Source organism: Macadamia integrifolia, chromosome 12 (genome assembly GCF_013358625.1).
Source record: "Macadamia integrifolia cultivar HAES 741 chromosome 12, SCU_Mint_v3, whole genome shotgun sequence".
Classification (NCBI taxonomy): Eukaryota; Viridiplantae; Streptophyta; class Magnoliopsida; order Proteales; family Proteaceae; genus Macadamia; species Macadamia integrifolia.
The window spans coordinates 19,596,927-19,614,637 of NC_056568.1; the positions used below are offsets into that span (position 1 = coordinate 19,596,927).

General features: G+C 39.0%; 2 protein-coding genes across 10 annotated transcripts in view; both read right to left on the reverse strand.

Annotated features, from left to right (window-relative positions):
* Positions 1 to 128: 128 nt before the first annotated feature.
* On the reverse strand, positions 129 to 4,354 carry LOC122057382 (iron-sulfur cluster co-chaperone protein HscB homolog; the record flags this gene model as incomplete). Its single annotated transcript, XM_042619454.1, is given in 5 exon segments — positions 129 to 197; positions 596 to 661; positions 1,870 to 1,959; positions 2,083 to 2,179; positions 2,466 to 4,354. Coding segments are annotated over 5 exon segments (669 nt in total), but the record flags the coding sequence as incomplete, so codon positions are not given.
* Positions 4,355 to 5,915: 1,561 nt separating this feature from the next.
* The window catches only part of LOC122058043, a 14,001-nt gene continuing 2,205 nt past the window's right edge, over positions 5,916 to 17,711 (reverse strand). For 4 of the 9 annotated variants that reach the window (XM_042620445.1, XM_042620444.1, XM_042620447.1 and 1 more), the window contains 10 exons: positions 17,051 to 17,284; positions 16,775 to 16,902; positions 16,237 to 16,345; positions 16,067 to 16,106; positions 11,718 to 11,807; positions 11,495 to 11,594; positions 11,238 to 11,377; positions 9,099 to 9,201; positions 7,559 to 8,220; positions 5,916 to 6,598 (listed from right to left, as the gene is read on the reverse strand). In XM_042620445.1, coding sequence (XP_042476379.1) covers positions 6,313 to 6,598; positions 7,559 to 8,220; positions 9,099 to 9,201; positions 11,238 to 11,377; positions 11,495 to 11,594; positions 11,718 to 11,807; positions 16,067 to 16,106; positions 16,237 to 16,345; positions 16,775 to 16,902; positions 17,051 to 17,192 — 1,800 coding nt within the window. In that variant the 5' untranslated portion in view covers positions 17,193 to 17,284 and the 3' untranslated portion in view covers positions 5,916 to 6,312. Of the gene's footprint in view, positions 6,599 to 7,558; positions 8,221 to 9,098; positions 9,202 to 11,237; positions 11,378 to 11,494; positions 11,595 to 11,717; positions 11,808 to 16,066; positions 16,107 to 16,236; positions 16,346 to 16,774; positions 16,903 to 17,050; positions 17,288 to 17,711 lie in introns of all 9 variants that reach the window. The other 5 variants (XM_042620448.1, XM_042620449.1, XM_042620452.1 and 2 more) reach the window with 2 other exon arrangements.

Below are 17,711 nucleotides of genomic sequence, written 5' to 3' on the forward strand. Positions count from 1 at the left end.
CCCCCCCCCCCCCCCCCCCTCCCCCAAAGGAAATCTTGTAGGTGGGATCCATAGAACACTAACTTGGATTTCTGAAACAATTGTTTTACCAATTAAATCCATCTTTCTTAAGCAATATCCAATTTTACCTGACACTGGATTTTATTTAATGACTGAGGGCCATCAGCCTCTTCAACAGCTTCCCTGATCTCCATAATCTGTAAGAAAATCTCATAAACTTAGAAGCAAACATTAACTTGTCATTTAGTGCTATTAGGATAAATGTTCAAATTGACGATCAAATCTAGTGATGTTGTTAATAAAACTCAGATGCATTTCACATTTAATGATATGGATGACCTCAATATCCATGGGCTTCTTAGCTAAATGGTAATTGACAGACACAATAAGCAGGCACCGTCGGCAGACTGCTTAGGTCAACCTTTACCCCTGCTCAATGGATGGGTCTTGCAGTCAAGCTCCCTCCAATTGTTGCATTCAAGGACCAATCTCCGTCTATCCCAAGGTTAGAAAAGAAGTTGTTCCTGAACCCTGATGAAGGAAGAAAACTAAACACGTGATAGGATGGAGAAAATCAGATTCCTCGACAGGCTACCTCTGCTAAAAATTCTGGATCTGAAATTGTTGTTTCTTCATCCACATGGACGCCCTCTATTCGCAACTGCCAAATGTCAAATGAAATATCAAAAAGAAGCACATGAACAAAGTGGAAGCACAAAGGGGCAATTTCTTCATACTTCAATAAATGCAACTGATGTTGTCCTTGACCAAAAAAATTAGTTGTAAATACAGAATTATTAACTTAATCAATCGGCTTTCCTATCTCCTTAATTTGGTTCAATATATTTATGCAGCCTACCAACTAAAAGTACCATAAACCACATCTGCTCCAGTCAAATCATAAGATATTGCAAAAAAAATCTGCTTCCAATGTTAAGATTTACACCAATTTCTCTATCAATCCAGAAGAGCTGCACAGGAGGGTAGGAATGCAGTCTTCCAGAACAAAGTCTAGTAGTGGAGGTTTCTGATTTACCTCCAACGTTTTTGCCCATTCCCAATTCTCTTCCAACAAAATCAGATAAAGAACTATCTAGAGCTATTTGTTGAAAAGCCCCTTGTTCTCAGAATTGCTTTGACTTGAGAGATGAAATCACAAGAACTCAAAAAGCTCTGTTAAATAGATAGAGGTGCTGGTTTTGGAAAGCCCCAAAACCAAAACTAGGATTCAGCAATTTGGATGATATATATTAAATGAATATTATGTCAGATATTGATAAAATAATACCGCAAGTCTTGTGTAAAATATCAAATTATATATGCATATATATGTGTGTAACTAAGCTATTTGTATAGCTAAGCTATTTGTATATTGTCCTTATATGTTATGATTAGCAAAGATTGTTTTCCCCTTTTCTTAACTTTTATGAATAACAGGTACTATTAGACAGAGAAAACAAAGGCTACACAAACATATGGCATGCCAATAATGGAAAATCCAGATGCCTACAAAACCAAAAGAGAAGTGCACGTAAGTGTTATGGAAGAGATCCAATTTTTTATATTTACCATGAAGGTGGAAATGGTGATGCTTGTTTGTGTGTTTTGAGGGAAGGAGGGTGTTCGCATAACTACATTTTTGATACAGTAGTAATAGTAGTAGTAGGAGGAGGAGGTGATGGTGATTGTGGTGGAGGAATAGTAGTATGTGCATCCATGCTGTGTCAATGTCGGAATCTGTGTCCAGAGTCCAGACATGTTTGACATAGCTGTCGCTGCTATCTTAAGTGTCCAGCTAATATAGACAAAAGTGCATGAAATCCTAAAACCAGACACAGGAATAAAGACACCAAAAGGGTAAGTTCTTACCATGTATATTGCCCTCAATAATGGCTTACTCAGTGTTCGGTAGGCATCAATTACTCGAGCCGACTGTTCAGCAGCATACTCTTTTTCCTTCTATTAATGGAAGACCAACATTGACTATAATTATATTTTGAACTTAAAAAAAAAATAAATAAATAAATATAAATAAATAAATGAAAAGATGAAGAAGAAAAATAACTCAATATACATACACACCTCAGATTTCGAATGAACTAAATCAGGGTGTAGTTTCTTTTGCCAATCTTTGTACTTTTTCTCGAGACTACAATCCTCGATTTCATACTTTTTATCCCTGTAAGAATTCAAAGGAAGTTCTCAACATCTCAGAAGTGATTATCTAAAACAAGATTTTCATTTCACAAATCTATAATTTATGGATCCAATTCAGACACTTCCCATATAAAACCATACACCATGCAAGTAAATAAGACCATATCAGACTTAATCAATAAATAGATAAGAATTAGCATCGAAAGGGTAAAAGTTAGAACACAAGCAGACATTAATCCCCCGCCACATGACACAGAAACTAAGCAAGTCAACAGAACTCATTAAAGAATCCCCGTTAGAAGACTTACAAGCCAAATATCTGGAAGTAATCAACAGATGAATCAACTGGTTGAACACTTTTACATGACTCGCAAGAAAGAAATGGTTTCGACGTGGGAACGGCGCTGCAATTCCAGCATCCACTAACGCCTCCATCTGCTGATTCCGAGGCAAAATTCTTACTAGAGAAACTACGTATCTCTGCGAAGCGATCTCTGCAGCTTGCATAATCCGGAGGCTTTCCGACCTCATAAGAACACGAGAAAAATCCAGAAGATTCGAACTTGGGATGAAAACCAATAGAGAAACGAGATGTTGAACGAAAGTTTCTGCGCAAAGCTCCCAAGGCTGACAGCCAAAGTTTCCTATTCGACATTTTCTCTTCTTTCGGAAAATGATATCTTCAGAGGTTTGATTTCCACAGAAATCCAGAAAGACGGAAGACGGAGAGAAACGATCAGTGGCGGTTGGGGTTTGATGTTACAGTTGGGTTACTGCTTTTAAAACTCGAAAAATCGGATCGGTTTTCCAATCCGAGTGGACCGGGGATGATACCCACTTCTTTTTTGCCCTTTTTCTCTATGGAGCCGTTCGGGAAGGGTTCGGTTCGGTTCGGTTCGGTTCGTCTCCAACGACTTCCAACGATCTCTGATGGAACAACACCTGTCCTCCTCATAATCTGACCGAAAACCCTCCAAAAGCCTCCAGGTGAGAAAGAAACATGATCAAGAAAACCCGCCTCTCCTATCCACACCGTCTGCAACTCCTCCTCCTCACCAGTCCCACGTCCCACCCCTATTCGGCCTCAATCGCCCATGTCTATTGACACGTGTACATAAACCTTCCAACGGCTGTCATCTTTATCTTAATAAAAACTATCCATCTTCACTGCTAAGTGCTAATGCTTTTCTCCTTACCCATCTGAGATTTCTCCTCTCTTTTCTCCGACAAATCAGACCTAGACTGCAACTTTTCTCCAACAGTTACCTTCCCCGTCAAAAACGAATCAAAACAAGATACGACACTGGAGATCTCTCAAATGCCCCAACTTTTCTCCTCTTCTTGCGTCCAAAAAAGCAGGAAACCCAAATCAAACCCTAAATTGCTTGAAGACCTTCTGTAAATCTCAATAATCAGAAGCTCCGAACAGAGTTTCAGAATAAGATTTTCAAGCATTCACACATTCACAAATATATGAAACAGAATTTATAGAAATCTTTGAGATGGCTAATATTATTACGGAGAGAGATAATCTTTCAGGAACTTGGTCGAGAGAAAGAGAGAGAGAGAATTGAAAATCGACGAGTTTTGGATCTATAGAATTAGCAGGAGCTCTAGTATAAAGTAGATGATGACGATGATGATGTATTGGAAATGGGACTCCAGAGAGTAGAGAATGAATGGAAGGAACCCTAGATCGCAAGAAAAAAAAATGAAGATTTAATTGGGAAGTTTGGATGAATTTGTTCTTTTTCCGGGATCGGAGGAAACAAAAACCACGCCTCCGTAGATGGGTAGAAGCTCTCGGTCTCGGCAGTTTGGGAGAGAAGAGAATGGAAGAGAAGCAGATACGTTGGGGATTTTGGTAGGGTCGCCTTCGATCACCGGCGTCGGCAAAACCACGCCTATGTAGAAAGAGAAGCTCTCGGGGTGTTTGGGAGAGAAGAGATCGAAAGAGGGTCTCAGAAGTTTGGGAGAGAAGAGATCGGAAGAGGAGGATTGATCGGCAGTTAGGGTCGCCTTCGATCACCGGCGTCGGCAAAACAATCTCTGCAACTCCTTCAGTGGGCTTCCTCCCTCTTGTTCATTAGGTCACGACCAAACCTTGAAGACAAGGAATAGCAAAGAAAATAAGAGGATTGAAACTCGGGTAAGGAGAGGCGTTTGGGTATGGGTTTCTTTTCTGGGTAAAGATTGAAAGCCGTTGGATCCGTCATGTACACGTATCGTCATCCTAAATAGACCTAACAAGACATAGGCAACCGAGGATAAGGAGAGAAGCCGGATCCGGATCCATCCCTGCCTGTCCTCTGGTGCTTCTTTCAAATTCTTAGCAACCAAACATAGCCCAAAGATCTTGATTGCCTTTCTCCCAAAGATTTAACAAAACTAAAATAAAACAAGAAAGGGAAACCTCCCTTTTACCACATGGAATCCTGATGTATGTGAAAATGTTACTAATAAGGAATAAAAGCTCAACATGGTGAGATTAGACTCTATGATCTTAGTTTTTTGTTCATAGCCATATAGGCTGTGTTTTTTAACCAAGTACCATTTCGTTATTAGCCATGAGACAAAAAATTGGTCTTAACAAAAAATCGGCTATGTCCAAAAATTAAGGAACGGTGCTCCATGTTCACTATTTGATACTGTCACCTGTCAAAAGTGGTCCCAACTCCTCTGCATCACTCTAGATTTCATCCACGTCCCACCCTTCTTTCTTGGCCTGCTTTATCCCATAAGTAGGCATTCGATTGCTGCTTCAATGATTTTTCCTATCACCATGTAGTTGACAGAAAGTAAGACACATCTTCCTTTATAATAGAAACAGACCATCAAGATATATTATTTATGTTGTTAGTGATCCCTGTACAGATATGACTTTTTTTTATAGAAAAAAAAAGTGGTAAGGGGGTGGGTATAGGTTTAGGTGGGATCACCTGTTGTTGATCAGAGAGAGTAGGAATGCCATTAGAGACCTAAAATTCTACCTGCTGGAAAATTGAGTTAAGGGTCGGGCTCATGATGCCCAAAGGTGACTTGATTCCAACTTGAGTAAGGGTTAGCCTCATTTGATTTGCCACATAACAATTGTTGATATTTAAAGTGAGCACGTAGAAATGGTTCCAATCATAAGCGTGTGCGGCGCTTGGTGGAAGTAAATAGGCTTGAATTATGAGTCATCTTTGAATACTCAGGATTTAGAGAAAAATGTGTGATTTGAGTAGCTTTTTTAATCTCTTTCTTGTACTTATTCAATTAAATTAGAAGGAAATAGTTTCAATTTTATTGAGCCCTCTAGGGGATTCCTCAAGGATGCCCCTGAGTCATTATCTAATCATTTATTGCTATGGACGGACTTACTAGGCTTCTTAATGTTTATAGGAATCTCAAGTCGTATAAAGGAACTAAATCAGGAAGATCTCCCCGTGTCTCACTTTATTTTTGCTGATGACACTTATCTTTTGTAGTGCTCAAAATGATGATAACTTACCGTCACATTTTGGGACCGGGATACTGTCACGCGACACGACGTCCAGTGTAGATCCAAAGGTTGAGAGCACATTGGGCTGATGGCTCCCAGCCTTTGGATCTGCACTACAGACAAGCCCGATCCTTTTGTTTTGGTCAACTCCATATAACTATCACTACTAGTATAAATGGCACCAGTCATGCATCATGATGGAACCAAGTCAATCTCTTTTAAAATATCTACTAATCTCTTGTTTTTTTGAACAACCAAATTTACTGAACATTCATTAGCAAAAGGGGTTTCTTTTTTCTATTATAAAAAAAAGGGTTACATGACTATAATCAGAGGCCCAAGCCTCAAAGAGACAGTAAGGGGGTAGAGAGCCAACAAAAATGTTCATTAACTGAATTCAGAAAGACATTGCAAAGTAAGCTTGAAGTCAGCCACTTCAGATTCCTCAGGAGTTGCCTTGTCAAACAAACAGATTTTGATGCACTGAAAACGGCTCGATGGTCTTGGATCACTGCACTAGCAGCAGCAGAACCAATTTTCCCTCAAGAGAACTGGATACAGTTGGCAACCCCAAAAGGATTCATATATGCACCTGCCAAATCATCTCATATGAGCCAAGTTTCCGGCCAGCAGCTCCTCTCCATGTGAAAAGATTCAACCAAACCATTGACTTAGCTTGGACCCAAGTGTAAGCAACAGATCCATTGTTTCTTCTTTTGTCGCCGCAACATCTCTCTCTTACCCTTTGAACTTGCAAGTATGCCATTTGATTCGACATTAACTTCCTTAAAACCATTCGCCTTGTTCTCCAACATTGGCGCCTTTGGTGTTGTCCCATTTTGAGAAGTCGACATAACCTTCTGAGATTTGCTTGAAATTGGGAAATTTTGTTCTGGAGATACTGGCATTATCTGGTTCCGGATCAGTTCTTTTGTTGGAGATTCTGGTTTGGCTTCCCTGCAAAATATGAAGTTGCAAACAAGGGAAATGTAAAACAAGACGGTGCCGATGAATTAGATTAATTGGAATCCTACCTTGGACTTGAGCAATATGCAAAGTTATACCAAGAACAAAGGAAGACAGAAATCAACTCAACTAGCAGGTGAAACTGAGTTGACAGAATTGACACTTTAATAGTGGAACAAGAAATTATCATCAATGTTCAAATCTATATTCTCCCAAGATGGTTCTCTTGGGAAGTGGAAGCTAAAGATGAGCAACATGAAACCCATTGAGTGGTCAGCACACAGCCTGCCACTTGTCTCCCAACTTCCATCCTTCAGAAACTGCATTAATGCAGTTGAAAAAGGCTAGTTGACTGAATGAAACATCTCACAGGACACTGCACACAGAAACCAGAACTTTGGCATAGTTGTGTTTTAAATCTGATAATCCCACAGATATGTCACAGTGATATAAATTCAAAAGACAAAGTAAAGTTGAACATATAGTTTTGAGTTTGGTTGCCCCCTCAATCCTCAGATGACCTGATTTTATTCTGAATCCCCATGGCAATTAAACACATACGGTAAAGCTTCAAAAGATGAATTGTACCGGTTTCTAAATAAAAAGTACAGAACTATTTTGGATTTTGGATGTATGGAATGAAACGATTTCTATTATTTATTTGCTGGGTGACTAACAGAAATAAGTCCCCATTTGGTGAGAGACCATATGTGCTGAACTGCTACGGCAGACCAAAATTAAACCATGCCATTCCATCTGACAAACCAAGCACAGTAGAGATGGATAACACATATTCACATTTCTTTCTGCCCTAATATCAGATGTTATTAACTTACCATTGCAATAAGAAAATTAGACTTACTTCTAACCTCTCTTTGAGTGTATGTAATTAGAAGAATATCTTGGTAATTCATGAAGATACATTCCAAAATACTAAGTGGCAGACTTTACCTGGTATTAAGAATGCCAGAGACATCACCAGCTTCATCTGATGACCTATTCATGTTATCCACTTCTGGTGCCACAACACAGACTTCCCCTACAGGAAGGGCACCATCTCCTGAAAAACAGGAGCCTGCCCCCATAACTCTTTTAAGATTTGGAGACTCTTGATTAGTGGGACCAGTAGAGGAACTTTGTTGAAAAACTCTACTCTCTCGAACCATAGATATGGCCTCATTTAGTATGCCTAGAGCATTTTCCACCTCAGGACTGACAAAAACCTTCTTTTCCTTGTTGACATGACATGGTTCTGCAAAATGATTGGTCGGAGAGTGATCCATGCCTTTGCCACTCCTCTCTAATTGTTCGTCTTCTTCAATCAGTTCCTCCTCTATTTCTCCACAACATGTCTGATTAGTAACCAGAGAATCAGCTTGCAGAGCTTCACTTGCAAGGTCAATACCAAGGGACACTTGGTCATTAACTGATTCATTAGCCTGTGGACTTCTGTTTGCATCTTCTTCAGGGATAGGAAAAGTAAAATTCTCACATATGAGAGCCTTCTGGAGTTTATTGTGAGGGTTTAAACCTTCCCGAATCTGAGAATAGAGTGGGTCCTCCTCCAAGGCCTTGCTGAAATCCTCATCACCCCTGGCTGCAGAAGTAACTGTCTGGGATGTCAAAGGATTTGGAATCAATGTAAGAGAAATTATGAGAGAAAAAAGAAAGCACAAGCATAGATATGTCTTCACCAATAACTAATGCATTTGTGGTTCAATCTGAAACATCAAAACTATGGTCTCCAATGGTGCAGTTGAAATTTTAGAATCACCAAAACCAGTTTGTGTGGCTCATTATAGTCTCTCTCTCTCTCTCTCTCTCTCTCTCTCTCTCTCTCTCTCAAGAAAGATCCAACTTTGTGTCTGTTTTCTTCTCTCTTGCACATTGCACAATCAAGTGGATCCACGAGCCCAATAGTAGGAAGGAAAAACCCAAATACATGTTTCCAGTGGTTGAAGAGATTAGCTTAGAGATTTCCACTTCCAGGGACACGTAGGACGGGGGATGATAATGGTGTAATACTTCCACAGTCAGCTTCAGGTAATTCCTGAAGAGTGGAATACTTTATATGCTAAATGAAAAACCAAAAGATATGTCAAAGACAATATCTTTATAGCTAAGGGATGTTCATTGTGCAAGGACATGGAGGACATTGGATAAAATGATTTAATTCTTCATCAGTCACCTTCCGGTATTTCTTGAAGAGCATAATACATTTGTATACTAACCAATAGCAACCAAATGACAAACCAAAAGATAACTTCAGAGTGGTCAGATGTTTTGCTTATGGTCACAGAAACTAGGATAGTGATGCTTATAATGGAACTGCATGGAGGATTTGGGGCTATAATCATGTCATACATTACATTAGTGTATTTCTTTAAGAGTGCAATACATGTGTATGCTAATCTATACCATTTATATAAAAATAAAAAGACATCTCAGATTGGTCACTGGCAGGAGTTTCATTCAGACATCTAGATATGACCTTTTTGTAAAGCTTGTAACCGCTGCCAATAAGCTGCCTCGAGACAAAGTTAATTAGTGCCGGAGGAACAAACTCCAATTTGATATCCATAGTTGCTATTGTCCTGCACAATAAGAAGGTAAATCAGGCTCAGATTTTTTTATTTTATTTTTTTAAATTATTGCATCAGTGATATAACATACTGCATCCTGCCAATAGATGTTCTTAACAATCTTGATTTTATTATACTCCTCCAACCCAAGCATAACAGGTTCCATTCCATTGAAATCACATCCTTGTATATAAATCAGATTTAGGTATGTTATTTATAAACAGTGCTTCCATTGCATAACAGGACCTATATTGATGCAGCACAAGTCCAGCCCAAACAGGCGCTTAGTTAAGTCGCCATGGGTTGGGTTATTATCAGCCCAAACCAAGGCCTATTCTAACCATCGGTTTGAACCATGTTAAGGCCCATATTTGGGCCTACGTGTTGATAATATTTCAGCCCATGGACCAACTCTGTTTCTGGCCAAAACATGGTCATCAATCAGCAATAATTAGAGGAGTTTTGACAGTTATGGTGGGGCCAGGGACAGCTTGCATGGAAGAAGAAACTGTGGAAGATCTATCAGATCTGATGGGCCCATACTGACCAGCGCTTGGAGATAATTCGGGGTGTAGTTCCAGCCTCGCGTGGAGGTGAATCTGTGGCAGATTTGACAGATTCCATGGGTCCCAGCTAACTGTTGTGTGGAGAGATTTTATAGTGGTTATTTCTTTGCTTTGAGAAGATTTTGGAAGATCTTTGTGGGCCCCATGAAGCTGCTTTAACATCTTTATTACCTGCTATTTTGATTACTTTCCATTACTTTGTAACTACTTCAGTTAGTAGATGGTTTCTATTTTTAGTTTCCTATTTTTAGAAAGTAGATTTCTTATCAATGTAATAGCAACTTAGGGATTTTCTTTTATTTTCCATCTCTCCCACACTTAGAGAGTATTGATTGTAATAGGTTTACTTTATAAATATAAGAAAAGGGAACTATCCCCATGGATTTGGAGTTTGAAAGAAAAGAGAAAGCCATGTTTTCTTTGCTTTTTCTTTTTCAGTTTCTAGTTCATTAAATCTACAACTAGTGATTTGTGGAGAGATATCAAGATCCCCTTTTCCACTGCTGCTGCTATAGTGTGATTCATACAAAGTTGTTCCATCAGTATTCGGAGGGTACTGGTGTTAGAGTACAGGCCAAACAAACCTGCAGTTCCCTGGGTTTTGGGAATCCTGAGACTGTAATCTCAGGTCCTGCAACTCAAAGTTCTGGACATTATTTCAAGCCATATTCTGGAAGTGTTCCAACCTTCTTGAGTTCCTACTTCAATACTAGTTTCAGGCCTTTCTATCAGCTGAAAGTGATGTGTTCTGTAAGTTTCTCAATCAGAGATTGAGTTTCTATTTTGAACAAGTGTCATTACTTGCAATCCAACCGTCATCAGAGGCTGATTCTCGGAAGTGAGGACAGTACCCCCTTTCCTTGACTGAAATTTCAACCCGATCTATGAAGTCAATGGACTGCTGTTGTTAGAAGTTTATTAGTTGCTATTTTTGGGCAGTGCTGTACCTGCAATTCTGCCCATGGAGTTACCATGAATTTAATTCATGTTGCTGCTACTGTTGAGTGGGTGTTCTGTTATTAGTTTTGTTAAGGTCAATACCTTAGTGCTTAATGACTGTTAAAAGTTACTGCTGTTTCTGGTTGCTGGAAATTGGAGTTAAGGTGCTGTTGTGATTGTGAAAGATCCTACTGTGGAATTAGTTCCTAATTGACTAGTTGGGGACTGGCTCTACATTATATATGGGTCTGAAACCCAAGTAAATCGACACAAATTTCATGCTCAGAGGATCAGAGCTTACAGAAACAGATCCAGTATAAAAGATTAACTATAACCCTTAATGTCCATAAGCCAGGTGGCCCATTCATGTCCTATGAAACAATTAGTCATGCAGCTCTAACTTTGATTTCGTATACCGAAACCAAATTGGAACATTTTTTTTCCCATAGGAATGCCTAGAATAGTAGCATAAAAAAAGTGACGCTCTACTGAAAAGATCCTCCAGATCTGTTCAACAGGTTAACAAATAGAAGAACAACTCACCGAAAGTAACTTCTATTTGAGGACACCTTTTGTATAGCAAAGCCTCCAACAACATCTATTCGTATCACATCCTTTTCTTCAGGTATCCCCTCATTGGTGAACCCATGTGTAGTTCTATCAATACTCTGTAAGTCTGATATCTGAAAGGAAGTTCCAAAATATAGTTTTCTTAAGCTTCCACCCAGAAGTAATAAACTCTGAGAAGGAACAAATTTTATTTTGGAAGGTAACTTATATTAGAGATGTCAAGTAGCTACCGAGTTTATGAGCACAATAACAAGATCTTCTTCAAAAAACTCCAACTCCAAAAAATGCACAACAGCTTCTCTAGCTGACAGTGGCCATGAAAACTTCATCCTTTCCTCCAAATAGTTGGTGGATTTGGGGGAAAGCCATGGAAAAATTAAGATCTCAAAATGAAGTAAGTATTAAACATTGAAAGAAGCTCTTAGGTAAATGTCCAGACACTGCAGCACAAACCTCACTAGACATATCTGTTCACCGATTCGAACCTTTTGCAAACATTTGGATGTGGTAATTTTGAAAGTCGGGATAGTAAACTGAGGCCACCTGAAAAAAGTGTTTCAATACAATTTGACTGTGAATTGTAACTATTGCAATTTAAAACACTCAACTACAAAGAAACAATACTGGCAACATGGTTTAAGAACTTGGCGCCGAGATCTCGTTATTTCCAAAAGGCGAGATGGCCCAACTGGCCAAATCTCGAGCGAGATTTCGCTAGATCTCGCCAATATCTCGCCAAATCTCACTTCTCTCTCTACTTTTTTGAAGAAAAAAACCAAGGAGCAAGGACTTTGGTGCTTTCGCTTGACAATCTCTAATCCTACACTCATTGAAGCTTAAAGAGTAGAGAATATTACCTCATCATCTACATTTGGAGTTTCTTTTCTTATATATGATGTCTTTTAAATTCTTATGATTATGTTGTGTCATGTTTTGATCTTGGAATGTGGATTGTGGAAGAGAGCATACTAGCCTAAGGTCAAAAGAGTCGGAGACTACTTACATAGGGTACAAAGTCAAAGTACTATTTTGAGTTTTTTTTTTTGCAAATCTGATGTTTCCATTGTGTTTAGAATGGCTAAAATTGAGTAAATACACAGTTTCAAGGCCTACAAAGGCCATATGCCCACAGAGATCTACCAGCGAGTCGACCGCCTAAAAAATACAAGGTTTCGGCGAGATCTCGCCAGATCTTGTTTTTTTGGGATAGCGAGATGGCTGGCGAGATCGAGTTTTAAAACCTTGACTAGCAACTTTATGCACTGCATACACCCCAACAGCCTAGTCACTAATCTATGCAGCTGTACTTTTTTTTCTTTTATTGGTAGGCAACAAACAACAGTTTATTAATAGAAAAAGAAGCACTAGTAAAGTACAACAGCTATAACCCCTGTAAATTGCAGGGAAACCATCAAAGGGACAATTAACAATATGAATAGCCCCTACCTGTTGAGACATTCCATTTCATAGGATGTTTTGGTGATTAATAACTTATATTTGGGGTTGAAAAAGCGTAATGTTGAATTGGTATCTTCTCAAAGCATAAAAACATTGTAAGAAGCAAAACCAAACAATTGGAAGATGTCGTTGAGCAAGCTTCAACAAAAGATCTTAAAGACAAGCCCTAGCTATCTCTAATGAATGAGAAAACCATGTAAAAACATAAAATGATGGATTAGCTAGCTAGGTTTTTTAGGGTCTGAAAAATCGGATCCTACAGGGCCGATCATGATTTCAGTCCATCCTGTACAGAAACTAGGGTTTAGGGGTTTTTTTTAACCGATTTTGGCTGATTCTGATCGACCCATATTGATGACCAACACGAGTGGAGATCAGCTAGCCTAGGTCAAAGAAGGCAGTCTGGCCAAAGCTGTCATCCGGAAGACCAGACGGTTGACTGGATTGATCAGGCAGTTAACCGACAGGTCGACTGGCCTAAGGCCGGATGAAGTTTCTTGAATAGGCCGATTTTGGGACCTTGGCTCTACCAAGTGGTCAACTGGAAGGAATTTATTTCACCAAAATTGCACAACAGTCATATTTCAATGGCTATATCCTTCAAGGGTGTCGACCAGGCCTTTAGGGCAATTGACCAGCTCTGCTAAAAAAAAGAGCCATTGGAAGCTCTAACAGCCATATTTTTTGTTGTTATTAAGAGCGACTTGTGGGGAGCTACATAAACTTCAGTACTACAATTGAATATCTATAGTCTTGGGTTTTAAAGGTTATTATTGAGAATCATTTCTTCATTGTACTTAATCTTGCAATTTGGCTTATGAACCTTGAGTTGTAACTCGTCATTGAAAGAGCTTTGTGGAAGATAGGGTGCCTCCATTTGTATGCTCACAAGGGTGATTTGTAAACGTCTAACTGCTACCAAGGGAAAGAAATTGTAGAAGGTTTCAAGTTTGATCTACCAAGGGAAAACAATTGTGAAGGTGTTTGATCACTACCATTGGAAAGTGATCGTGAGATAATGGAAAGTCCAAGAGTGAGGGTAGCTCTTGGTAGTGGATGTAGGCAAGCGGCCAAACCACTCTATAATCACCATGTCTACCTATTCTCTCTCTCTCTCCTCTTGTCCTGTGATTTTTTGTTTACACCCTTTGTCTTTCATCAGTTGGTTAAAGTTTTAATTAGAGAATTTATTCTGCAAAACCCAATTCACCCTGAATTTCCTATGAGTCCAACGCTACCTACACCAGACACTGGTAGGGCCAAAGAACACACTGAAACCCATACACCAGACCAACACCTTCCCTATATAGTTTATCTGCAAGAGAATTAGCAAACGGAGGTTTTCAAGAGAATTAGCAGTTCATCTGTGAGGCTAAGAACTTTGTGTATAATGATATGCACAAAACACCAGGGACCCTCGGAGCTGGATCAAGCCCATGATATTAGTAGAGTCACCCTCAATAATGAGGTTGTGAAACCCTTCCACTAAAGCAAGCTGGATTGAGCCAGACCAACATCTTCCCTAGCTAGTTTATCTGCAAGAGAATTACCAGATGTTTTCAAGAGAATTAACATCTATGAGGCTAAGAACTTTATGTGTCTAATGGTATGCACAAAACACCAAGGTCCTTTGGAGCTGGATCAACCCCATGAAAAAATTAGTAGGGTCACCCTCGACAGTGAGGTTGTTAAAACCTTCCACTAAAGCAAGCTGTAACCCATCCTTAATGAAAGAATCTCTACTCTGATCAAATTCCCACACCAATGGGCCTGAATATGCCCCCAAAACATCTCCTTGGGCTGATCTTATTACACTACCAACCTTTGAAGGACCAGGGTTGGTAAGAGAAGACCCATCAAAGTTGAGCTTAAGAGAACCTTTTAAAAGGGGGGGGGGGGTTACCATCCTACCTGAACTTTCAACTTGGGAATACTAGATGAAATCATACTCTCCTAATCGGTGAAAAGACAGGTGTCTGGCATATCTCTGCATAGGAGGTTGACCATAGCCAAATGGGAAACCATCACTTTCACCCTCTCAATCACCACCAACTCCAAAGAAGACTCATCATGAAAGAGACAAGCATTCTGTTCCTCCAAAATACACCACAAAGCCACTAAAGTGGATCTCCAAAGAAACTTCCCCTTGCCCCAAAAGGAGCCAAATGCCAGACTCAGATCAAACCCACCAACATTCGGAAATGGCCAATCCATATACGGCAAAGGGGCATTGGAGAAACAGGTGATCAACTGATTCACCATTCTCCTTACACACGAGATAACTGAAGGGCGACAGGAAACATCCCCCTCTCCGCATCTGGTAAGTATCAATCATAACTTTCTTATCTGCAATTTCCCATCCTACAGCCTCGCAATTTGGGGGGGCATGAGAAGCTGTACTTTTCTTTGATCTTGCTTTTCTGCACTCTTTTTCCCAATTCTTGTGTGTAGCTTAACATTTTTTGGGTGGGTGTTTGGGGAGCAAAAAGAAGAAATTCAAAATAAATAAAAAATAAAAAAAAAATTCACCGAATAGAAACTTCATTATGATGAGTGTACGTAAAAGTTCATAGGTTTCAGGATTATGGCATGAAGCTATTCTTGAGTTCAACAAAAGAAGTTTTAAGGCTAACAAGAGTGACATGACATCAATTTTTTAATGGGTACAAGAAGGAGGAACTTTTTGCATTGATTATGACAGTGAAGAAAGCATTGCCGGCAATCAGTTGCAAAATAGAGATTTCAGGCCCATTTGAATGAAAGACTCCCAAGATTGTTACATCAGTTCCTCACTCTGGATTAGTTGGCTTTTAACTCAAACGGATTGGAGGGTATCCATAGATATTATTTAGAGATAATTAGTGGGTCTTGATTAAGTCATGTAAGACTTTGATACATGGGCACCATGTGTCTTGAGGAATAGTTGGAATTTTTTACATGGATTCTGACAGTGCAGAAAGCCTCAACTGAGATGAGTTGCAAACTAGACGTTCCAGTTTTTTTTTTTTTTTTTTTTTTTTTTTTTTAAATACTAGACACTGTTACATAAGCTCTTCATTCTTGAGTACTTGGCTTTTAATTTAAAGTAATTAGAGCGCATCCATAGATCTTACTTAGAGATTAACTGGTGGATCATGACTCTGATATCACTTCCTGCATTGCCCATCCCAAAAAACAAAAAAGGATATATGCATACCCTTTCACTCATAGGAGAACAGAATAACATCAATTATTATTATTATTATTATTATTTTAATGGGTAGGAAAACATTAACAACAAAAAGAAATAGAATATATCTGGAAGCATATAAATTATTCAAAACGAAACAGAGTTCAATCCTTACCATTTTTTATAAAGCGATGACTGCCATGAAACACATAAACCTGCAATATTATTGAAAATTTATTGAACTTATCTTAAAAATTACCCCGTAATAGTAGGACAGAGAATTCTTCCAATTAAAAACTTCATGACGCAACTCAACAGTCTCCAACTACTTCAGTCATAACTTACAAACATCAACAGGTGCATCAACAAAGCCTTCTACAAGTAGCATATGAAAGGGAGTGCCCTGGGGGCCTTCTCGATACATAACACGGAATTCTTCATTGTCTGCTTGTAGCTGTCAGAAAATAATACCTTCAATGACATTACTTTCTTGACTGCATATTTCCAATTATTAAATTACCATAATTACCAAATATTTCACATAAATAAATCATACAACACTTCTACAGTTAGCATCAGACAACAACTTCTTACGGTTCCATCAATAGTGTGTGTGTGTGTGTGTGTGTGTGTGAGAGAGAGAGAGAGAGAGAGAGAACCAAGGGTTAAGACAAAAAAACAATCAGAAGAAGAAGAAAAAAAAAATGAGATATCCTCCTACTAGATTGTATTGCAGCCAATTGACATGATCATCAGCATATGATAAAATGAACAGAAGGTTAGGAGTTGGAACAGAGAGGTGTCAGACAACCATTTGTGCATGATATGCAAAACAACTGGGAAGGTAGACATAAGAGTAAAATGGAAATGGAAGATAACATACCTTCCAACAGGCATGCGATTTTTCATGAGTCTTTGACACATCACTGTCATTTTGGGAAGTACTCTTCAACATGTCGAGGAAGTTTAATGCTTCCTTGGTCCTTTTTTCTACAATATTCTCAGTGGGTTCTGCACAACATCATCATTAGCACCATCACACAGATCACATTATGTAAAGCAAATATCACATTTTATGTTATTTATTTATTATTCATATATTTTGGTTAAGAGTGGGGATAGGCTAACGACTTGAATAGTAATCTAATCATCAACCAACCCTGAGTCTTGTCCTGTTGTGAGGAGCGTTGAAGTTGTTTCTTGACAAGGTTCTTAATATGTTCCTCATCTGCAAGATTCTGAGATGCAAGTGTCATATCCAGCCTCTCTCGAAACTCTGACATCTTTTGTTTTGTCTCCATTTTGCATCTCCAAGTAAACCCAAAACAGAGACTTATCTCAAGAAGTCCTATCGAAGACAATGCTGAATTCTCACAATAAATTCAAATATCACCTGCTGAGGGGAATATCCATTCGTTCAACCGAATATTTCAAAATTACTACGAATTTGCATATCAGGGTAAGTAATAATTCCAAAAAAAAAGAAGGCATTCATGTTTGTAGGTGCAAATATAACAGAATAGTTGCACACTTTACTTGAGAATACCAACAGAATACAAAACACAATGAAACAAAGCCAGATGATTAAGAAATAAAACTAGAAGGTACTAATCTGAAAAAACAAAACTAGAAGGTAAAACAATCTTCGTAGTTGAACTTCCAACTCTCGCTCCTTTGACAAGATTTGGAAAGACATCTACTTCGATGATAGCTCCAAGTTGGGCTGCCTCTGCCACTGTATGGTTCCTGATACCCCAAGGAACAGGCTCACTGTTGTCTCCTGGAGGATCACCACCACTATCATCTCCCCCCCCCCCTCC